The following is a 24,499-nucleotide window of genomic DNA, read 5'->3' as shown; positions in this document are numbered from 1 at the left end:
AGGGTACCCTCAATGCCCTCATCCAGATCATCGATGAAGATATTAAAGAGGACCGGCCCCAGCACCGAGCCCTGGGGAACGCCACTAGTAACCGGCCTCCAACTGGATTTGACTCCAGTTACCACGACTCTTTGGGCCCGGCTATCCAGCCAGTTTCTAACCCAACGAAGCGTGCGCCAGTCCAAGCCAAGAGCAGCCAGTTTCCTGAGAAGAATGCTGTGGGAAACGGTGTCAAAAGCCTTGCTGAAGTCAAGGTAGACCACATCCACAGCCTTTCCCTCATCCACCAAGCGTGTCACTTTGTCATAGAAGGAGATCAGGCTCGTCAAGCAGGACCTGCCTTTCATAAACCCATGCTGACTGGGCCTGATCGCCTGCTTGCCCTGCAAGTGCCGCGTGATGACTCTCAAGATAATCTGCTCCATGAGCTTCCCTGGCACTGAGGTCAAACTGACAGGCCTATAGTTCCCCGGGTCTGCCCTACGGCCCTTCTTGTAGATGGGCGTCACATTTGCTAGCCGCCAGTCAACTGGGACCTCCCCCGATAGCCAGGACTGCTGATAAATGATGGTAAGCGGCTTGGCCAGCTCCTCTGCCAGTTCTCTCAGTACCCTCGGGTGGATCCCATCCGGCCCCATCGACTTGCGCGCATCCAAGTGCCGTACCAGGTCACCAACCATTTCTTCGTGGATAGTGAGGGCCACATTCAGCTCCCCATCCCCTTCTGCCAGCTCAGGGTACCGGGTATCCAGAGAACAACCGGTATTGCCGCTAAAGACAGGCAAAGAAGGCATAAGCACCTCCGCCTTTTCCTCATCTTTTGTAACAAGGTTTCCCCCCCCGCATCCAGTAAAGGATGGAGATTCTCCTTAGAATTTTCCCACTGAATACCTAATTAGATTACCACACCGGAGGAAATAATCTAGCAGATAAAGAATACCACTTAGAATATTCCAATACCACTTAGAATATTCCCACTGAATACCTAATGATTGACAGAATAATCTTATTATTTTAGAAGCAAAGTGTGTGCCCTGAGCAGAATCAATGTACTGGATTATCCCGTATTTAGGTATTAGGTGTTCTAATAGAATTTTTGCCACCATTTGTGCCGTAGCTCGTGCTACGGGATAAGCTTCTACCCATTGTGTTAAGTGATCTACTATTACCAATAGATATCTTATCCTCCCTACCTGGGGCAATTCAGTGAAACCAACTTGTACCCTCTCGAAAGGCCTATAAGCTGTTTTTCTCCCTCCCGTGGCTGCTTGTCAAAACACTTTCTTATTTATCTTCTGACAAGTTAAGCAACGTGGTGTAATTTGCTTTGCTATTTCAAAAACAAACAATGCAACCAAATTGTTTTAGTAAATGATCACTTAACACCTTTGTACCCCAATGTGTTTGTGCATGCAAACGTCCCAGTATTTGCTTATCGTTTAGAAGACCTCCGCACTCGCTTCGGAACTACGTTCCGTCTCAGTCACACTCTTACACACACACAGGCAACCGAATCCCACCCAACCGAACGGTACACGCCTTAAATGCTTACGACTCCGTCGTCTTCGTTCGGATCTTCGCGCGCAGAATTACGGGCAAAAACAATGCTGCAGCCGGCAAGGGAGCTCATAACAAAATCAAAATCTTTGCTTACCTTTATTCAGGTTCAAGATGGCATTGGTTCCGGACAGGAGCCACCAAATGGTGGGGGCGCCTCTCCTAGATTAAAATCCAGGAACCAAAACCATCCCGGACGAGCCCCCAAGTTGTTATAAATAGCTCAGTCCCAAAATAGGATTATAATCAAAGTTTACAATTTATTAAAAGAATAGAGGTAAGCAAACAGCGCTGGGTGCGCCGGGAGTCTCCGCTCCACCTGGTCGCACACCCGTTACATCAAGATGCTGATTTTTTATGCTCCTAGACTAATACATATTCATTACTATTTCTAAAAAAAAACAAACAACGGAGTTATTATAATTAGTTCCGGAATTTGAACCCTCCTACTGGAGCATGCGTATCAGTCTCTGGTGCTCCCTCTGGGGGTCTTTCATGATGAAGGCTCATAGTCTTCCTCTCAGGCTTTTTTTTTTTCTTGTCCTTCTTCGTTGTACTCCTTGGCTGTATGTCAAAAGCTTGCACAGCGTTCCCTGCAAGCTTTGTCTTTTAGCCGTCCTTCAGCTTTTCCCTTCTCCTTAATCTCCTGGCCAGAAATCAGGGGCTTGCATAGTGTCCCATTCAGAAGTCATAACAGTTAGCAGTTGTTCTGAAACCCCCAGGTATCAGAGACTTCAAGGAAAGAACATACGAATACATTTTCCTTCAAGCTCTCCATTGACACGAATTGTTAAAACATTCCTCACAGATCATAATAGGCAAGACGCCTTCAATCAAGGGGTTGGGCCCGCTTTCAGGGTCGATTGGGGCTTGTGTTACCATTCAGTTCAGCCTGTCGGGGTGATCCAGCTCCTGGAAAACAAATCACAATTTTATATGGGTTTATAAAAAAGGTTCTTATGTTATTTTCTCGGGACAACCTGACCTTAGCGTGGGAGAAGTCGGGTCGAGGCCCTCTCACTCGGCGGTCAGTACCCATAGGGGTTGCCTCCCTCGGTAGACCATACACACCGCAGTGGAGAGTCCTGCCCCGGTCTTGCCTTCTCCCTTTCCTCCCTTTAGGCTTGTCCCCTTTATTTGGCGTCCTTAATTCATGCAGAGCGTCACTGCCAGAACATTAGTTCTTCTCTAGCTTTAGTTTCAGTTCCCCAGGAGCGGACTCAACCCTCCAAGTTTCGGTACTTACTGGTCCTTTTATTCTGGATGTGCAGGTAAAACAAGGTACGGTCCCTCCCACCGGGGGTTCAATGATTCTTCCCTCCAGGTTTTTATTAAGACCTTGTCCCCTGGTTGTATCTTATGAATAGCAAATCCTAAAGGTGGTGTCTGAGCCATCACTCCAATTTCTCTTAGCTCTTGCAATCTCCTTCCAATAGTAATTATATATTTCTGCATGCTACGACCCTCAACTACATTGTTCCCTAGAGGCATCCCTTGAGAATAAGGCATACCATATAACATTTCATATGGCGATAATCCAGTCTCACTGTGTGGTTTAGTTCTTATGTTTAGAAGTGCCAATGGTAAGCATTTCATCCAGGGCATTTGTGTCTCGATCATTGATTTAGCCAATTGTTGTTTTATTGTTTGATTCAATCTTCCTACTTTCCCTGAGCTTTGTGGGTGCCACAGAGTATGGTATTCCCACTGAATACCCAATGATTGACAGAATACCTTTATTATTTTAGAAGCAAAGTGTGTGCCCTGAGCAGAATCAATGTACTGGATTATCCCGTATTTAGGTATCAGGTGTTCTAATAGAATTTTTGCCACCATTTGTGCCGTAGCTCGTGCTACGGGATAAGCTTCTACCCATTGCGTTAAGTGATCTACTATTACCAATAGATATCTTATCCTCCCTACCTGGGGCAATTCAGTGAAACCAACTTGTACCCTCTCGAAAGGCCTATAATCTGTTTTTCTCCCTCCCGTGGCTGCTTGTCAAAACACTTTCTTATTTATCTTCTGACAAGTTAAGCAACGTGGTGTAATTTGCTTTGCTATTTCAAAAACAAACAATGCAACCAAATTGTTTTAGTAAATGATCACTTAACACCTTTGTACCCCAATGTGTTTGGGCATGCAAACGTCCCAGTATTTGCTTCGCATAAGCTTTTGGCCGTATCTCTCGCCTGTCTGGCAGCGTCCATTTTCCTTGTTCTAACTTAGCCCCCATTTTCTCCTGTTTCGTTTGTTTGTTTTGTTTTGTTTTCCATTGCATTTCAAAGTTGGTCCAAAAATTCCATAGGGGTTTCTTTTGGACCTTGTTGGAACTGATTCTCCATTCCCAATTTAACCAGATTTTGGTATTTACCGTTCATTATTTCCGGGGTGACTATAGTCTCAGTGGGGGGTCGGTCAGGGGAATGCAATTGTCAGCAGTTCCCTGAGCGGTCCCATCGGCAATCTGAGCTCACTCATAAACTCAGGTTGTTTTAAGAGTTAGCTGCTCTTCTGTTTCCATGACAACTCTCTCGGACCCATCATGGTCCCTCTGCCCCAAAGGGCTCACACCGGTGATTTTGAGATCACAGCCTCCTGTTGAGGCAGAACTATTAACATTCCTACATCCTCTTTCCCTGCTCATTCAACTTCAAACAGCTCTGTTAAATACTACATGCCACACCTTTAACACCGTCGACAACTCTTTTAACACTTCCTTTTATCTTTCTCCAGCCTGTACTTTTCTCATGCCAACACCAAAGGCTCAGTCAAGGGCCAATTAATTCCACTCCTTTTCTCTCTAAGATGCTGAAACAACCTATCAGTATACTACATTTCATCCTATTTTCCTTCTCTCCTCAAAAACATTAGTTGCAAGATAGCCTTATAGTCGATTGATCCATAAAGTGGCCATTTAGCTTATGTAGTGGCCACCATTGATTGCAATACTTAGTGAAAGTCCTCTTCCTTTCCGTGCCCCCAGTTCTAACAATATCCTTCGAATGTGCCAATATGCACCCAAGGAGGCTTTCTTTAAAACGTCTTTGTTTTGGATGTTACCCGTTTCCTTGATTTCCCATTCCCTTTTATTTATTTGTTTATTACTATTCCTTACTAGTTACCGTCCTTTGCTTCAATTTCCACGCAAACCTTTTTACTGCGGGTTTTTTACCATCTTTTCCTAATCTTCTTCCCTAATGCCCCAATTCTCTGGGATTGAACGCTTCTTCCCACGTACAAACTTTACTATTTCAGATTATTAATGAGCCCCGTTCCAATCATAAAGCCACGGAACTTCAGGAAAACAGCTGAAGCACTCAGCCTTCCGTCTTCTAGACGAACATGACCACCGTTTCCACAAAATTGACATTTCAACAGGACCGAATTTCAAGCCGAATGCCGATTTTTCTCATGCGCTTTCTTAGTGAGCCCATACAAAACAAGGAATCACTCCTGTGTATCCGTCAATATGGGGGGTTTAAAAAGGTATTGAGGCCTAAATAAATTCGCTCTCCCCCTTCTTACCGAATTCCCAGGGCTCAAACCCGAACCACCAAAGAAATGACTCTCTCCGTTCTACCGCTTCCATAATCAGTCAGCCCCCTCCCCCTCTCCAGTACTTGGGAAACTGACCAAACACCACAGCAAATCCGCCAGGGCTTCTAAACTGTTAGTTACTTAGATAATGCTCCCGCCTTTTTTCTTGTCACACTCAAAGCATTTAAGAGCAAAAATAGGATCACAAGATACACTGCCAGGCCCATATATTGGGCACCACCAATCAACACTTGGATAAAACAGCACTTCTTTTCGGTCTGTCACGCACTTCGCTCGTCTCCGGCCCCTCCCCTCACGGAGAACACGGAACCGCGGATCGGAACTCCGCACTCGCTTCGCAGCGACGCTGCGTCTCACTCCCACAGCACAATCATGCAATCACACAGAGAGGCCTCTAGCACATCTCATTCATACCACAAGAATATAATTTAGAATGATAACCAACCAAACGAGTATTGTCTCTGACCGTGTTCTTCGTGGAGTGACTCATTCCACTTGGTTTCAAACCCTTACACTTACACAAATGCTTTCAACACAAAATACCTGGACGTTTAAGAATAAGACATACAATTATTAACACTCCAGTTAGTATCCCTCCAGCAGCTGAAAACATACCGCTTGTCCGCAGCTTCAGGAGGCCTTTGTCTGCTCCTGCGGTGAGCGGCCGAGAGTGGAGTCCCCTCCGAGCAAAACACTCAGGGTGCACCTAGGGGCGTCCGCTAATCATTATTCCTTAATGGACTTTCTGGTGGTATGTCTGGTAATTTGCTCCCTTTCTTCTGGTCCTTGGTCTTCAATTCTGTCTGAACCATCTAGGAATTTCACTATGGCAATTCCCACAGCCCTTGGTTACCTTAGTAAGAGTGTCTTGCAGGGGGTTTAGGACCTATCACCCACCCACGAATCCTATAGGAATCGCTTCGGTCCTTCACCGGCCAAGTCCCTCGCGGGAGACTGGAGCCGCGGTTAGAAGACCTCCACACTCGCTTCGGAACTAAGTTCCGTCTCAGTCACACTCTCACACACACAGGCAACCGAATGGTACACGCCTTAAATGCTTACGACTCCGTCGTCTTCGTTCGGATCTTCGCGCGCAGAATTACGGGCAAAATACAGTGCTGCAGCCGGCAAGGGAGCTCATAACAAAATCAAATTCTTTGCTTACCTTTATTCAGGTTCAAGATGGCATTAGTCCCGACCTGACTCGAACAGGAGCCACCAAATGGTGGGGCGCCTCTCCTAGATCAAATCAGAATTCAGGAACCAAAGCCATCCCGGACGAGCCCCCAACCGTTATAAATGACAATTCCCCCCTTTTCTTCTTTATAAACCGTTGATTTTTGAAAAACCTTTCTCTAAGGTGTAATTTGGTAGATTTCTTCTTCTCCTTCACTTTCCATCTCCTCATTGTCACCTTATCTGAGTAAGGTGGTGGCTCCATGGTCATTTGTTTCAATAGTGCGGTTTCAGTTAACCACTGTACTAGTCCTCTTACACGGGGGATAACGCAGCAACCAATGGCTGTCAAAACTCCTACAACTACGATCAAGGATGTAAATATGCCTACTTTTTCTGCCAATTCACTGGCAAGGGTGGTAAGCCCTTGCAAATGCTCTAGTTACTGAGCCATCTGGGGCAGTATTGCTGGGTATAAGAGTGCAACCATGGTTGCTCAGTATCTCACACACACACCCCACCTCCTTCCTCCGCGAGCATCATATCTAACGATGTTCTGTTTTCCCAAGCCATTTTGCTGGTGGCATCTAGTTGTTCAGCGATTCCTCTCATCGCATCCCTTGTATAATTTATGACTCTCTGCTGATTAGAATAAATATAATTAATCCAATCCACATTCTTATCGATCGTTACCCACCAGAACAGTGACTCAAACCCTGCAGCAATTTGATTCCTGGCTTTCTGTTCATCGGAAACTCCTCTAGGCACCCCAAAAGAATCTATGTATACTCTGTCATCGAATGATACTCCTAAGCCTCTTTAACTTCTTCTGGGTATTTGTGATGTTTCTCTTTCAAATGCCAGGGTGAAGGGTATAGCTAATCGAACAAGCGCACAAGTGCCTCCCCAGTTATATGGTAGGGTGGACCGTAAGATCTTCCCTCCACCGTACCACCAGAGATCTGCCCTGGGTGGGGATCTCAAGTCTTGAGCAGTTTCCCATCGAGTCCTTGGTAGCACAAGGCAAATTCTCCCAGATGCTGGGCAGCACTCACACCCTGCCGTGAGAGGCAAGCTGTATGGTTACCTATAGCTGTAGAGAATGCAGGGGGAACCGCGATGTTGCTATCACGCAAGGAACAGCAAAGAGAGACTTACGGGCCTCATTTCCCCAGGCAGTCTTTTCTTGGTACAATGTAATCATACATCGCATCCCCTGGGAATCCTTGGTCACACTTAAAACATCTTATCAAAGCCTGTCCCTGCTAGGATTCAGGCCACAACACAGGCAGCCTTCTTTGCCTGCCATTCCTTCATCTCTCTTCCTCTCCTTTCCATCCTGGCCCTGACTCCCCCTGAAGATTTTCTTCCTCTTTCTCCAACCCTCTGCCTCACTACCCGCTGCACTGTCAATACCATTAGTTTCGCTCTCTGCTTTTCCTTCTCATCTCCCCTCCGGACACACACCTCCAGGGCCTCCCGCAGGAGGGTCCCCCAGTGACTGTTCACTACAGCCCCCCACCTTCTGGAGCATTTTCTGCGTATCTCGCCAGGCTTTAATCACACAATGAACTTTCAAGAGCCCTTGGGATACCGGGTCCTCGGGACTCATCCCCGAGTACTTTCTCATTCTGACCCCAAGCCTCTCATATGATTTCTGTGTTGCACACTATTGTTACTCCAGCCAGGATTGGCAAGTGGGTATTTCTGCTCTGCCGGTATTACCCCTGGTCCTGGAGGATGAGCTCTTTCCCATTCTTGTATAGCAGCTCTCCTCCTGATCATTCCCATTTCTTTCCCTGTAAACAACATACTTACAGGCATAATTCCCTTCCCCAAGAGTATAAGTCAGGTCGTAGGAACTGGTCTAATTGTTCAGCTAGGCTCTTGGGGTCCTCGAATAAACACTTCCTCTCCTTCTTAAAAGTCCTAACCTCTCTGCTGCTAAGGACGGGGGGTAGTTCACCTAAGAGGATACACGGTTAGTGTTAGTACTGTCAGTACCAGGGAAGGCAAAATTCTCAACATATCTTCTACCTTGTTCTAATTCTTGACAGAGCCTAGAGCACGATCCTTCTTTAGGGACAGTGTTAACTACAGTCCCTGTCTCCCTTCCTGGAGTGACTGCTGCTGCCACGGGTACGGTATTAGGATTATAGGGAGCATAACTTGGCTCCTTCTCCGAAAAAGGAAGCTTATTGTTTACACATAAATGTAAAGCCTGAATTTTCATCAGACCCCTATTTTGGCCAAAACACTGCTGTTTCCTTAATTGGTTCTTTTGTCCAGACTGATACACAATATTTAATTTTATTTTTTTTCTTTTACAATCTCCTCTAATTTTGGGATTATGTTTCCAATTTCTTATCATTCTTCAGGAAGAACTGTTGGTAGGCACTCCCCCAGGGATATCTCCCTGTCCCCTGGAACTCATATTTCCCATTTTTCCTAGCCCTTGTCAGTGTGCTGCTACAGAAATTTCCCTCCTGCAGGGTACCTCGCACTAACGTTCCGATTCTGGAAAACGGGGGTGTACTGCCAAGCACTTCCCCCTGCAAGGGCTACCACACACCTATGAATTTACCAGATTCCCTGGTGTACTTCCAAGCACTTCCCTGTGCAAGGATTACCGTACACCAAATTTCCCGAGACTCTTCCTTTCTCTCCCTTATCTCACGCTTCGTCCATCTCCGGCCGCGCCCCTCGCGGAGCCACGGAACCGCGGATCAGGACTCCACACTCGCTTCGTACAAAAGTACGTCTCAATCACACATCACGCAGAGTCTCACCTGACCCCCAAGGCAATACTTAACATTTCTTACCTTGGTCTGTGCACAGAGTTACCGGATCAATTCTTAAAACCCGGCAATCTTACCTTTTCAGAACTTGCTCCACAACCTTCCCTGAGAGCCCCACTTCAACCGCTGACGTTTCCAAGGGGGAAAGCTGCACCTCCCGTGCAGGGGGTGGCGGGAAGGAATACAAAGCCTGTGCTCAGCCCTGACGCATCACAACTGGGTTTCTGCTCAGCTGGGGAGGAAGCTTCTGGAAAACTAGGCAGCGCCCCCCGAGGCTGCCCAAGCGTGGTCCGCGGTGCCCTGCAGCCGCACGGAGAGCGGAGCTCAAACTGGCCCGACACGGCGGCAGGGACGCGGCCGTCCCCACACGTGCAGTTCCTGCCTGAGGAGGCCACAGCGCTTCTGCCTCTCTGACAGGCTTGGAGGGTAACGACATCAGAATACGCTCGCTTTAGTTTGAGCTTCCAGGCGGGCGCTACTGCCATCGGGATGGCCCACGGGGACGGGGCTGGGGGCAGGCAACCACAGGCAGCTTTAACATCTCAGTCCTCCCCGTCGGCCATCTCCCAGCTACCACGTGGGCCAATCAACGTGACCAGACACCAATTCACCCAAGGCAACAAAAACATTTACAAAGCTACATCTCTCTTCATAACTGTTTGTTGTTTACGGCTGAAACCAGTCCTGGGATAGGATACGCTACCTGGACCGAGCAAAGCCTTTGATATGGTCCCTCACCACATTCTTCTCTCTAAATTGCAGAGGTAGGGATTTGAAGGATTGACTGTTGGGTGGATAAAGAATTGGTTGGCTGGTCGCGGCCAAAGGGTTGTGGCCAACGGCTCTATGTCTGGGCGGAGGCCGGTCACAAGTGGCGTCCCTCAGGGGTCGGGCTCGGGACCGGTGCTCTTCAACATCCTTAGCAATGGCACAGACGACGGAATCGCGCAAGTTTGCGGATGACACCAAGCTGAGCGGTGCAGTCGATACAATAGAGGGAAGGGATGCCATAAGTGCAAGGCGTTGACCTTGGGCTGGGGCAATCCTAGGTATCTCTATAGGCTGGGAGAAGAAGAACTTCAGAGCAGCCCCGCGGAGAAGGGCTTGGGGGTCCTGACGGACAAGAAGCTGGACGTGAGCCAGCAGCGCACGCTTGCAGCCCGGAAGGCCAACTAAGTCCTGGGCTGCATTAAAAAAGGGGTGGCCAGCAGGGAGAGGGAGGTGATTCTCCCCCTCTACCCTGCTCTTGGGAGACCCCACCCGGAATACTGCGTGCAGGCCTGGGGCCCCCAGCACAAGAAGGATGTGGAGCTCTTGGAAAGGTCAGTCTCACCTCTGTCCCTGGAAAGCTGTTGGAACAGCTTGTTCCGGATGCCATCTCCAAGCCACTGGAAGAGAAGAAAGTTATGAGGAGTAGTCAGCATGGATTCACCAAGGGGAAATCGTGCTCGACCAACCTCGTAGCCTTCTATGATGGCATCACCAGCTGGGTTGATGGAGGGAGAGCAGTGGACGTCATCTACCTTGACTTTAGCAAGGCTTTTGACACTGTCTCCCACGACACCCTGCTAGCAAAGCTGAGAAGGCGTGGGATAGACAAGTGGACGGTAAGGCGGGTTGAGAACTGGCTGACTGGCCGAGCTCAGAGGGTGGCGATCGGCGGCGCAGAGTCCGGCTGGAGATCTGTGACTAGCGGTGTTCCCCAGGGGTCGGTGCCGGGTCCGGTCTTGTTCAACATCTTCATCGACGACCTTGATGAGGGAATAGTGTCCACCCTCCGCAAGTACGCCCATGATACAAAGCTGGGAGGAGTGGCCGACACGCCAGAAGGCTGTGCTGCCATTCAGCGAGACCTGGGCGGGCTGGAGAGCTGGGCGGGAAGAAACCAAATGAAGTTTAACAAGAGCAAGTGTAGAGTCCTGCACCTGGGAAGGAACAACCGCATGTATCAGTACAGGCTGGGGGATGACCTGCTGGAGAGGAGCTCTGCGGAGAAGGACCTGCGGGTCCTGGTGGACGACAGGTTGACCACGAGCCAGCAGTGCGCCCTGGTGGCCAAGAAGGCCAATGGGATCCTGGCGTGCATTAAAAGGAGCGTGGCCAGCAGGTCAAGGGAGGTGATCCTCCCCCTCTACTCTGCCCTGGGCAGGCCTCACCTGGAGTACTGTGTCCAGTTCTGGGCTCCCCGGTACAAAAAAAGACAAGGATCTCCTGGAAAGAGTCCAGCGGAGGGCAACAAAGATGATACGGGGCCTGGAGCATCTTCCCTATGAGCAAAGACTGAGAGACCTGGGTCTGTTCAGCCTGGAGAAGAGAAGACTGAGAGGGGATCTTATCAATGTTTACAAATACCTTCAGCGTGGGAGACAGTGGGATTTCGCCACCCTCTTTGCAGTGGTTAGTGGGGATAGGACAAGGGGCAACGGCCTGTACTGGGTCTGGCTGGGATGTTAACTTTCCCTGCAGCAGCCCATACAGTGCTGTGCTCTGCACTTGTAGCTAGAACAGCAGTGGTATCACACCAGTGTTGCGTCTACTGCCGAGCAGCGCTGGCACAGCATCAGGACTCTCTCTAACCCTCCTAGGGGGTGGGCAAAAAAGCGAGAAGACAAACATCACCAGGGCAGCTGACTTCAACCAACCAAAGGGATATTCCATACCGTACGATGTCACACTCAGCAATAAAAGGTGGAAACAGGAAGAAGAGGGGAAGGCTGGGCTCTCCTTGTGAAAACGTCGGTCTTCCTCCCAAACACCGGCTACGCGCGTTGAGGCCCTGCTTCAAGGACGTGGTCAAGCATCGCTCATTTGTGGGAAGTAGAGAGTAATTTCTTTCCTCTGCACTTCCACGTAGCCTTTATTTGTTTTGGTTTTTTCCTTTTTTCCCTTTCCCTTTTTTTCCCCTTTAGTTAAATTGTTTAGTTAATAATAATAATCGTTATTATTATCAAGGAAAGATTATTATTTTTTCCCTTTAATTCAATTATCCTCATCTCAACCCGTGAGTTGTTCTTTCCTTTACTTCTTCCCCTCCTCATCTAAGGAGGGGGAGCGAGAGAGCGGTTGTGGTGTTTAGCTGCCTAGCACGGTAAAGCCACCACAGGAAGTTCCGCACCAACGTGCGAAAGAACAGCTTCACGGTGCGGGTGACGGAGCACTGGAACAGGCTGCCCAGGGAGGTTGTGGAGTCTCCTTCTCTGGAGATGTTCAAGGCCCGTCTGGACGCCTACCTGGGCAGCCTGCTCTAGGGAACCTGCTTTGGCAGGGGGGTTGGACCCGATGATCTCTTGAGGTCCCTTCCAACCCCTACGATTCTGTGATTCTGTATAAACAGGAGTAAAAATACACGCGTTGATAGCGATAGGACAAGGGGGAGTGGTTTTAAACTAAGACAGGGGAGATTTAGGTTAGATATTAGGAGAAAGTTTTTCACTCAGAGGGTGGTGAGGCACCGGAACGGGTTGCCCAGGGAGGTCGTGGATGCCCCATCCCTGGAGGCGTTCAAGGCCAGGCTGGATGCAGCTCTGGGCAGCCTGTTCTAGTGGTTGGCAACCCTGCCCAATCTATGCTTCTATGATATGCTCTTTGAAAGCATACAGGCTAAAAGAAGGGTCAGATTGGTGCCTCGGGGGCAAGTTTCTTCGCCTTCTGCGGTTGCCTAACAGTGCCTCTTAAGCAGAGAGATTACCAGTGGTCTTCCTCCTCTACTGTCTCGGGAATTAAACATCTTTTGTAAAAGAATACAAGCGCTGATAGCATTAGCTAGACCGACCGGGGAACAGTTGAACATGTAAATACTTACTCAAGGTCCACTTGAGCACGTTTCTTTGAGCAGTTCCATCGGCTCTTCTAGGTCAACAAAACAGATCAATGAAAGAGACCAAGGGAAAATACGGAAATAGAACAGTTGGTCAAGTGCCAACTTAAGAAGCTTTCTCTGAAAGGGCAACAGCATCTCCACCTTCACCCACCCCTCCCCCCCAAACTAGTTGACTTGCACGACTATTTTCACGTGACCCCACAAACGGCAAATCCTATATTATTTCGAGTAGACCAAGGGCTGTTTCTTGGTTTGGTTTTTATCATTCAGCTTCCTCAAAAGACTTTAGTCATTCACAGCTGCAATCGTTAACCCCGCAAACAGATCCAGTAACAAAGATCATTTCTCCTGCTAACGAATCAAGTTTCTTTATGAGGAACGGAGTCACAAAAATCATCTCATTTAGCAAGTTTCAAACACTAAGAGTATTTAATAGCATTTTAACGTTCCCACGCTCCAGTAAGCCTTGAATGTAATCGCGATTAAACAAGGAGCAGAGCGAAGCCAGAGGTCTAACAAAGCACGAGAGGTGATCGCATTTAAAAGCCTTATGGTGCCTTTACCTAATCCTTCTTCTAGTTACTGAACAACGGACTTCGTTTAGGGGAAAAAAAAAAGACACTAAAAATAAATGCAAAAAAAAAAATAAAGAGAACGGCAGCCGAGTCTCGAACTTATCAGAAGCCGACTCAAGAATCCCAGAGCCTTCTACATCCTGTGGGAGGAATTCCTTCTCAAAGTTGCGAAAGCCACGAGGAGGACTGAAAAGAAAGCGGTAGCAAAACTCCTAGGGTAGTCAAGAACAGGCTGACAAGCACCTGTCAGAAATCACACCCGGTAGAGCTTGTTCTGCCTCCTCCTCGGGACAGGGGCAGACAACAGACAACGCCTGGAAGCTTTCTTCCAACCTTATTCTTCTCTGGTTCTACATCTGCCAGTCCTCAACACGGCTATTTCGCAATAAAAGCGTGCCCTTTTATTTGGGAGCAGGGGGAAGATAGCAAGGCCTCAAACACACAGCACATCCTAGATCGTCTTAGGAAGACGGAGACCCACAGGACCGCCGAGCGCTTCTAGCTTCGCGTTCCAAATGAATGGGCAAACCACCACCTACACGACACTGTCAACGGACCAAAACATTCTACACACGTGCGCTCCAGGGAGACGCCGTTTTAACTTGCGGAACTATTTCCATCGGTAAGACACGCAAGACAGAGGTGATATCCCCATGCTCCATCTTTATTGTGCAAACGCTGCTCAAAGCTCTTTCTTACCCTCCATAGACAGCCGTCCAAAAAAAATAATAAATCAAACATCAACAGGGGCTAGACTGATGGGCAACATATGAAACCTATTCGGCGGCGATAGTCTGAAGGGCCCGAGGGTGGGCATTCACAGCCATCCGGAATCCATTGGTCAGGTCCAGGTTAGCAGCACACTTCTTGCCAACAACCACGAAACGCCCAAGAAGCTGGAAAAAGGAAATAACGTCACCTAACGTGCTGCGCCACGACGCACAGAATGAACGCGAGCAGAGAACCACCCACAGAACACGGTTAGCTAATCCTTCACAATTCAACCGCTGCTCTTTGAATTACCCTCTAGACAGTAACAGACTACAAAACAGTCACAGAAGCTGAATTTGTCTCGGGGCTTAAAGCCCCCGTCATAGCTTCGGGCAACGTAAGCCGCTCTGGCGGAAAATAAAAGCTTCACGGTGCCTTTTCTCTTGCGTGAGCTCACAGAGCCTTGGAACTTGACTTGCATAGCTAACAGCAAAACAAACACCCAAGCGCCGCTCAAACAGCTTTCCCTTTCCTCGCCTCTGACCTGACCAAACCCCAAGCCCTCTTCTGCATAGTCAAGGCACCACCCCCGTTGTCCGGAAACCGTGAAAACGGGCATCAGACCGCACGTCGGAACAACGCTGCTTTTTGCACTGCAAGCGCGTAGCTGGAGACGAGCATCGCTTTATATCACTGCTCTCAGTCAAAAAGCTCAGCTCCATTACAAGCTAGAGGCGAAAGACTACAGCATCGGACAACCCCAAATAGCCTACTGTGCGCCCCTCTGCAACATCCAGAGGAAAAGAGGGGACGGGAAAGAGTCTAGGAAGTTACAAACCAGTTACAGGTACAGCCAGCCTAGCGAACAGAAAGCTCCCACAGTACTCACGGGTCCGCCAGAATCTTCTGCTTCACATAACCGGACAACTACCTTCTCAGGAAGGACTAGGAAAAAACACTGGAGCCTGAGGCGAACTATCACGGAACGCAAGGCACTGGAGGAAGAGTAAACAGTTAAAACGTAGTCGGCTTCAGAGAAAGGCAACAGCTTCAGCAAATCACTATGCCCCACTGAACTCGCCCTACCAAAGCAGATTATCAGGCGCCCCAAACGCGCACGACAAAACAGCCATTCTTCTTAAGCGAGCTTTGAATAGGCAAAGTTCTCTACCTTCTACGCACAAGACACACAAGCGGCAAACAATGGCTAACCGTCCTTCGGTTACGTCCAAATGTTGCCTCGGCCAGAAGCAGGAAGGCATCTTCAAAGAACCTGGAGTAATCCGGCTGAGGCCGTATTAACTCTCCGTCCTCGAGAACGCCACCTACTCAGGGGAAGGAACGTTCCAAATTAGCCCGTTACGGCCGGCCTGACGTCAGACACCTCCAGACCGAGGCCAAGGCATCACCTTCGAAACACAAATACCACCGACCTGTAGGAAACCATCAACTCGCAACTAATTGCGAGGGAACTCCCCAAATCACCAGCAGACAGAAACTGCATATGGCACCAGAAGCAGGATCCAGCGCGCAAGGTGACAGGGGCAGCGAGACAGCCGAGTACTTCAGGTTAGCGACTTCCGCTATTTTTATTTGTTTTAGATGCGACTGAAACACTGCCGATAAGACTCGATTCCACAGATGCTTTGTACTTCTTACTCACCATCGCCTTTCACTGCACGACAATCGAGAATTATAAGCCTTCCTCACACTCCTCCCTATAACATCGCTCAACCGTGAAACAGGCCTTCGGTACAGTGAGCTAAGCAAATTCAAGACCATTCGCTAGAGCCAACTACGCTCCAGAAGTGGTTCTAAGCCCCCCGCCCCAAGTTAAGACCAAGCGAGAAACTGCAACTAATTCGTCCTCCAGGAAACGTGTCGCACTAAGAGCGGTCAGAGTAGGTTGTCTGCTCTCAAGTCACTCATCAGACTCAAGTTAACGGCCTGGTTCTCCAATCAAGCACAGCGTTCAGGTTACATACGTTGCTGCAGCCAGTACGGCCAAGTCAAAACAGATGCGCGCACGCACACACACACACACACACACACAGACTCCTCGCGCAGCCTTCAACACGAAGGAGACAGGAAACGCACCCTTTCGTAAAGGCAGGGCGCTACCGCAAGCACAGTTTCCGGAGAGCAGTTGAACGCTTCCAGTACTCCAAACGGGCGGCAGCTGCAACATTACCGAGACCTATTAAGAAAGCGCTGTTCCAAGCAACGCGTCAACGCTTTGAGCAACCCGATCTAGTGAAACACGTCCCTGACCGCGGCAGGCGGGTTGGGCTAGATGATCTTTAAGGGTGCCTTCCAAGCCTAACCATTCTACGAGTCAGCACGCAGAGCGGGCAACGCAGCCCCTTTCACTAAGGGCCTGTTTTCCACGCTGCAGATAAACCCTGCCGTCAGAAGCAGAGGAAATCCCTAGCTGTCCTATCTTTAGCATTTCAAATTTAAGAACAGCAACAACGGTTAGGCTGGACACTAACTTAAAGTTAGCACCTTGCAGATAACATCTGCAACTTTTTCATAACTCTCCGCAGCTGCTCACTTAGCTCCTAGCACGTTGCGGCGCACCAGCATCAGTGAACCTTGCCAGCATGCTCTTATCACGGCCCACCTCCAGCACGGAAATGAGAGCTGGGAAGCTCTCGCAGCCTGCGGGATTGACTGGTTTCTAGGCGTTTAAGAAAGCTAGGAAAAGCTGCAATTCTTCCCTTTCACAAGCCACTTTGGAGAGAGCGTGCGCTCGTGTGCGCGGTGGGGGTGGTGCCATAACCAAAGCCTAGCACAGCCGAGCCGGGGCGTCTCTGCAAGGCTATCAGCAGCGCAGAAACGACTGATTACGGTCACTACTGCGATGCTCACTGCCTATATGCATACAGTCCGAACCCCCAAGGAGACCGACTGCGCCGGCGACCCAGTACGCGCCGTGGCACCCCGGGGGCAGGCACCGAAGAAGCGCGGCGTTTTAGAGGCGCTGCAGTAGAGAGCGCCACGAGCCGGAGAGACCCCGACCGACCGACCGACCGACCGTCCCTCCCTCCCTCCCGCAGCAAGGCCACCACCCGCCCTGCCGCACTCCCGGGACCCGCGACGGGCCCTCGTTTCAGAGGGCCTGCGAGCGGCCGAGGGAAAGGAAGGAAAGACTCGCACAACAACGCCGCGGCTACCTCCTCGTCCACGACCGCTCATCCTCACGGAGAACGTTGGCGGGGACCTCCTTGCCCTTGCAGGCGACCTCTCCGAAAGCAGCGGCAGCGCCGCCACCGGGCCAGGCGGCCTGCGCCCTAACAATCCCGTCGGCCATGACGGCGCCCGCTCGGTACAACGCCCCCTCACTTCCCGCACTCGGCCCGGCCCTCCGCGGCGCTCATTGGGCCGACAGATCGCCGCCGACCGCCCCCGCGCCTCGATTGGCTGCCTCGCCTGCCCTCTTCCCTTGTCCCCGCCCTCTCGGCGGCTCCGCTCCCGTCGACCCGGTGCTTATCGGCGCTCAGGGAGGTCGCGTGCCCTCGGGGCGCGGAGGGAGCCGACCGGGAGGGAGGAAGTGGGCGCCCGAAAACGGGCTGGGCGGCTCCGCGGAGGGAATCTGGGCCCTGCACGGCTGGGAAACGAGCTCCACAGAACAGGCGCTCCGCTCATAGAATCAGAGCGTGGCTTGGGTTGGAAGGGAGGGTGAGAAACGCTCCGTAGCCGATAGCTTAGGCTCAGGCGAGGATCTCAGCGAAGTAGTAATTTACTCGCGATTGATTGCAATGGCGGGCGCCCCACAAGCAGGAGAGCGCGCCTACTAGTTCCAAAACACAGTTTATACGCTTTTTGATGACAGGACCCTCCCCTGTTTCCCCACTGAGGGGGTAATCCAGGTTCACAACCTATCTGATGTGGTAATGTTTCTTCACTTATCTGACTTGACACCGCCATTTTCACCTAATTGTCCTAAGGAGTCCGGTTGTCTGCATTTTACGAGGTCGCCTGCTAAGCTTCTTATCACTGCAAGCATATCTCAGTACCAAGTTCCTTCCCTCTAAACAACGGAACTCTGCAAAAACAACATTTCTATTCCCACAACAGGTACCGCAGGTATTTGCATTCCTTGTATAACCGAGTGTATTGGTCTGGTAAAACATGGAATTATTAAAATCCTCCACATATCCCCCCAGTACAACCATCCCACTTTTAGTAAGCCAATCAACACCCATAAAGCCCCCCCCCCCCCCCGATAATCCTTCTAGCTCGATTCCATTATTCCATTGCGAGTTTGAACTGGGGCATGTGCAATTTTCTTCGTTTCTTTCACAAGTTCATTTACAGCTTTTCCTTCTGTTGTGGTTTAACCCGGCCGGCAGCTAAACACCACACAGCCGTTCGCTCACCCTCTCCCCTCCCTCTCTGGGATGGGGAGAGAAACGGGAAAGCGAAGCCCGTGAGTTGAGATAAAGACAGATAAATAATAATAATAACAATAAAGACAATCGTTATGATAATAGTATTACTAATAATAACGTGTATGAAACAAGTGATGCACAATGCAATTGCTCACCACCCGCTGTCCGATGCCCAGCCTAACCCCGAGCAGTCCAGCCCTCCTCCCAGCTCTTGCTGCACCCCCAGCCTGCTCGCTGGCAGGACAGAGTGAGAAGCTGAAACGCCCTTGGCTTGGCCTAAGCACTGCTCTGCAACAATTAAAACATCAGCATGTTATCAGCACTCTTCTCATCCTAAGCCAAAACATAGCATTCTACCAGCTACTAGGAAGAAACACCTTCATCACCAATCTATAAAACAGCAATTACTAAGGTTAAATTTTCCACAGACTTCTCCTTCTTGCGCAAATAATCCAAAGCTAAGCGATTTTGATACAAAGCAGTCCTCATCTTAGTATTTTGCCTTGCAATTAATCCAAGTGCATCTCCGGTTTTATTTACAACTATTTCTATTACAGCTTCTAACCTAATTATTCTATTAAGCATATATATTGGGGTCCTATAGCCCCAGGATCCGTCTTCTGCTCACGTAGCTGGATCATGTTATAAGTAGCTCAGTCCCAAAATAGGATTATAATCAAAGTTTACAATTTATTAAAAGAATAGAGGTAAGCAAACAGCGCTGGGTGCGCCGGGAGTCTCCGCTCCACCAAGTCGCACACCCGTTACATCAAGATGCTGACTTTTTTATGCTCCTAGACTAATACGTATTCATTACTATTTCTAAAAAAAACAACGGAGTTATTATAATTAGTTCCGGAATCTGAACCCTCCTACTGGAGCATGCGTATCAGTCTCTGGTGCTCCCTCTGGGGGTCTTTCATGATGAAGGCTCATAGTCTTCCTCTCAGGCTTTTTTTTTCTTGTCCTTCTTCGTTGTACTCCTTGGCTGTATGTCAAAAGCTTGCACAGCGTTCCCTGCAAGCTTTGTCTTTTAGCCGTCCTTCAGCTTTTCCCTTCTCCCTAATCTCCTGGCCAGATATCAAGATATCAGGGGCTTGCATAGTGTCCCATTCAGAAGTCATAACAGTTAGCAGTTGTTCTGAAACCCCCAGGTATCAGAGACTTCAAGGAAAGAACATACGAATACATTTTCCTTCAAGCTCTCTATTGACACACATTGTTAAAACATTCCTCACAATCCCTTATCTTCTTTTTAATATCCTCAATTCGTGTCTCTTTTTCAACTTTTGTCATTAATAACTGGAGTTCATCAGTCCGTTCTCAGAGGGTCCAATTCTTAAGCATCATAATTGACTTCCTTTTTTAATGAAGTCATTACAAATGTACTATTTATCATCCGGCGCATCAATAATGTAAAGCAAGGTATCATACAAGGTATGAATAATAACATCATTACAGCACATAAAAATAAAAATAACATCCTTCTAACCCATGGTCCACCAGGCAGCCATGAAAATAAATCCCAATCCATACCCTTCCAAGTTTGTGCTGGGACGTGGGCCAATTTTCTAATTTCTCTTGTTATCTGTTTAACCACTTTCCCATTACCGTCAATTTGTAAGCAACAATTAGAATCATTTAGTTTCCCACACACACACCCCCCCTTCTGCTAGTAAATAGTCTAAAACCATTCTATGTTGAAAAATAGCATTCCTCATCTGGGCGGACTGGTCAGCTAAAAGATCCAAAGCTGTCGCTGTTTGATTGCTTATTATTTCAAGGACAGCTTGCAACCTAATTATTCGATTCAAATTATGAAGAGGTTCTCGGGCTCCAGATATTACCTCATTCGGGTTCCGGGTAGCCGGTCCATAATACTGTATGATTCTTTCAGGGGGCCATTCATTTTCTCTCCGTTTTTGAGCACTACCTCCGGCTAAGGAAGCATCAATAGATCGTTTTTCTCTATTCAGATCATCATATAATTTTATTCCTAAGTGATTTCCTTGTATTTGTGACAATAAAAAGAACAAGGGTCTTATGTACCCCACATAGCATATTCCTGACCAGTCCTTTGGTAGCCTTTTATAGGCCTGTTTGCCACACACCCAATAATGAGCCCACGTCCCATTTGGAAAAGAACCGTCCCGTTCTCTTTTATTCCTTGGGGCGTGAAAATACAAAGTGTTTTCATTACCAAGTGGTCCTGTTACAATGTTTGCCCCATTAGTACTCATGTATATACACCTCCAAGCTCCCGCACTAGATTCCCACTCACAGTTATGACTAAGTTCTCCTTCACGACTTGTCATATTACGAGCTGACCAGAAACATTTAAAGAACACTTGTGTCCCATTCTCATTTTGCCACCTCCAGCGGTAGACTCTTTACCACATGCTGCTCCCTAGTGGTGTTATCACGCTGACAACTCAGGATTTGAACGTCAAATTGTCCCTTTGATTGTGCTCTTGCCATGGCTTCACATCCAGGTCCAAAAAACGTCTTATACGAGCATTTCAGCCAAATCCCGTTTTTCAGCTGGACATGCGTAGCATTCCATTTCCCTTTACTTGCTGTACAGTTTCTAGGTCCACATTCAGGATCAGTACATTCATATCCAGGAGACAGAGCCCATTTACAAATGCTTTTTCCCACCTTTACTGTTCCTGTTCTGTTTAAACAGTATATACCTTTCTCTGACGAGTGCAACTGCCACGGGCCTTCTTCCCCTTTCCAGAATTGTGTACCATTATGAACTTCACTCAAATTACTAACCCACCCCTTAGGTTCAACCGGGCCAGCTACCCAGGGCCAACTTTCAGCTCCCCCTGGTCCCCCACAAACCCAGCAATTGCTAAGGTTAAAAGCCTTGGCCACTTCCTCCCCCAGAATGAAAAAGTTATTCCCATGGCTTAATTGCCCTTGTAAAAATAGTACCAGGAAGTATAACATCCTTCTGTGTCGTCCAGGGGGTATCGTGGGGGTGTGAGAAATGCCTTCAATCAAGGGGTTGGGCCCACTTCCAGGATCTATTTGAGCTTGGGTTACTGTTCAGCCTTTGAGGGTGATCCAGCTCCTGGAAAACTAATTACAATAGGTTAAAAAAAAAACCTTATTCATTATATACATATATCTTTGCTAGCTTGTTTGTTTCTTTTTCCTGGGACAACCTGGCTTTAGTGCGGGAGAAGTCCGGTCGAGGCCCTCTCACTCGGCGGTCAATACCCATAGGGGTTGCCTCCCTCGGTAGACCATACACACCGCAGTGGAGAGTCCTGCCCCGGTCTTGCCTTCTCCCTTTCTTCCCTTCAGGCTTGTCCCCTTCTTCTGGCATCCTTAATTTATGCAGAGCCTTATTGCCAGAACATTAGTTCTTTTTTAGCTTTAATTTCAGTTCCCCAGGAGCGGACTCAACCCTCCAAGTTTTGGTATTTATTGGTCCTTTTACTCTGGATGCATGGGTCCAACCCCTTTCTGCTGTTCTCACAGCTGTTTCAGTAGTAAGTGAAACAAGGTACGGTCCCTCCCACCGGGGGTGCAATGATTCTTCTCTCCAGGTTTTTATTAAGACCTTGTCCCCTGGTTGTATCTTATGAATAGCAAATCCTAAAGGTGGTGTCTGAGCCATCACTCCAATTTCTCTTAGCTCTTGCAATCTTCTCCCAACAGTAATTATGTATTTCTGGATACTACGATCCTCAACTACATTGTTTCCCAGAGGCATTCCCTATGAATAAGGCATACCATATAACATTTCATATGGCGATAATCCAGTCTCACTGTGTGGTTTAGTTCTTATGTTTCGAAGTGCCAATGGTAAGCATTTCATCCAGGGCATTTGTGTCTCGATCATTGATTTAGCCAATTGTTGTGTTTTTTTTTGTTGTTGTTTGATTCAATCTTTCTACTTTCCCTGAGCTTTGTGGGTGCCATGGAGTATGATATTCACAGAATCACAGAATTTCTAGGTTGGAAGAGACCTCAAGATCATCGAGTCCAACCTCTGACCTAACGCTAACAGTCCCCTCTAAACCATATCCCTAAGCTCTACATCTAAACATCTTTTAAAGACTTCCAGGGATGGTGACTCCACCACTTCCCTGGGCAGCCTGTTCCAATGTCTAACAACCCTTTCGGTAAAGAAGTTCTTCCTAACATCCAACCTAAAACTCCCCTGGCGCAACTGTAGCCCATTCCCCCTCCTCGTCCTGTCACCAGGCACGTGGGAGAACAGACCAACCCCCACCTCGCTACAGCCTCCTTTAAGGTACCTGTAGAGAGCGATAAGGTCGCCCCTGAGCCTCCTCTTCTCCAGGCTGAACAAGCCCAGCTTCCTCAGCCGCTCCTCGTAGGACTTGTTCTCCAGACCCCTCACCAGCTTCGTAGCCCTTCTGTGGACTCGCTCAAGCACCTCCATGTCCTTCTTGGAGCGAGGGGCCCAAAACCGAACACAGTACTCGAGGTGCGGCCTCACCAGAGCCGAGTACAGGGGGACGATCACTTCCCTAGCCCTGCTGGCCACACTGCTTCTTATACAAGCCAGGATGCCGTTGGCCTTCTCGGCCACCTGAGCACACTGCTGGCTCATATTCAGCCGACTATCAACCAATACTCCCAGGTCCTTCTCCGCCTGGCAGCTTTCCAACCATTCCTCTCCCGGCCTGTAGCTCTGCTTGGGATTATTGCTCCCCAGGTGCAGGACCCGGCACTTGGCCTTGTTGAACTTCATACAGTTGACCTCAGCCCATCGGTCCAGCCTATCCAGATCCTCCTGCAGAGCCTTCCTACCCTCGAGCAGATCGACACACGCACCTAACTTGGTGTCATCTGCGAACTTACTGAGGGTACCCTCAATGCCCTCATCCAGATCATCGATGAAGATATTAAAGAGGACCGGCCCCAGCACCGAGCCCTGGGGAACGCCACTAGTAACCGGCCTCCAACTGGATTTGACTCCAGTTACCACGACTCTTTGGGCCCGGCTATCCAGCCAGTTTCTAACCCAACGAAGCGTGCGCCAGTCCAAGCCAAGAGCAGCCAGTTTCCTGAGAAGAATGCTGTGGGAAACGGTGTCAAAAGCCTTGCTGAAGTCAAGGTAGACCACATCCACAGCCTTTCCCTCATCCACCAAGCGCGTCACTTTGTCATAGAAGGAGATCAGGCTCGTCAAGCAGGACCTGCCTTTCATAAACCCATGCTGACTAGGCCTGATCGCCTGCTTGCCCTGCAAGTGCCGCGTGATGACTCTCAAGATAATCTGCTCCATGAGCTTCCCTGGCACTGAGGTCAAACTGACAGGCCTATAGTTCCCCGGGTCTGCCCTACGGCCCTTCTTGTAGATGGGCGTCACATTTGCTAGCCGCCAGTCAACTGGGACCTCCCCCGATAGCCAGGACTGCTGATAAATGATGGTAAGCGGCTTGGCCAGCTCCTCTGCCAGTTCTCTCAGTACCCTCGGGTGGATCCCATCCGGCCCCATCGACTTGCGCGCATCCAAGTGCCGTACCAGGTCACCAACCATTTCTTCGTGGATAGTGAGGGCCACATTCAGCTCCCCATCCCCTTCTGCCAGCTCAGGGTACCGGGTATCCAGAGAACAACCGGTATTGCCGCTAAAGACAGGCAAAGAAGGCATAAGCACCTCCGCCTTTTCCTCATCTTTTGTAACAAGGTTTCCCCCCCCGCATCCAGTAAAGGATGGAGATTCTCCTTAGAATTTTCCCACTGAATACCTAATTAGATTACCACACCGGAGGAAATAATCTAGCAGATAAAGAATACCACTTAGAATATTCCAATACCACTTAGAATATTCCCACTGAATACCTAATGATTGACAGAATAATCTTATTATTTTAGAAGCAAAGTGTGTGCCCTGAGCAGAATCAATGTACTGGATTATCC

The 24,499-nt window shown here is 48.9% G+C and overlaps 1 protein-coding gene and 1 long non-coding RNA gene across 2 annotated transcripts in view; both read right to left on the bottom strand.

Moving 5' to 3' along the window:
- The window catches only part of LOC137846788 (uncharacterized), a 483,557-nt gene that overhangs the window by 197,588 nt on the left and 261,470 nt on the right, over positions 1-24,499 (bottom strand). The window lies entirely within an intron of this gene.
- On the bottom strand, positions 14,226-17,517 carry LOC137847294 (adenosine 5'-monophosphoramidase HINT1-like). The gene is made up of 3 exons (XM_068665584.1): positions 17,375-17,517; positions 15,088-15,193; positions 14,226-14,383 (listed from the first exon to the last, which is right to left on the bottom strand). The coding sequence occupies exons 1-3, from the start codon at positions 17,509-17,511 to the stop codon at positions 14,264-14,266; spliced, it is 363 nt and encodes a 120-aa protein (XP_068521685.1). The 5' UTR covers positions 17,512-17,517; the 3' UTR covers positions 14,226-14,263.

Source organism: Anas acuta, chromosome W, assembly GCF_963932015.1.
Source record: "Anas acuta chromosome W, bAnaAcu1.1, whole genome shotgun sequence".
Classification (NCBI taxonomy): domain Eukaryota; kingdom Metazoa; phylum Chordata; class Aves; order Anseriformes; family Anatidae; genus Anas; species Anas acuta.
The sequence above is the reverse complement of the archived record's forward strand: the minus strand, read 5'-3'. Positions and strand labels throughout refer to the sequence as shown.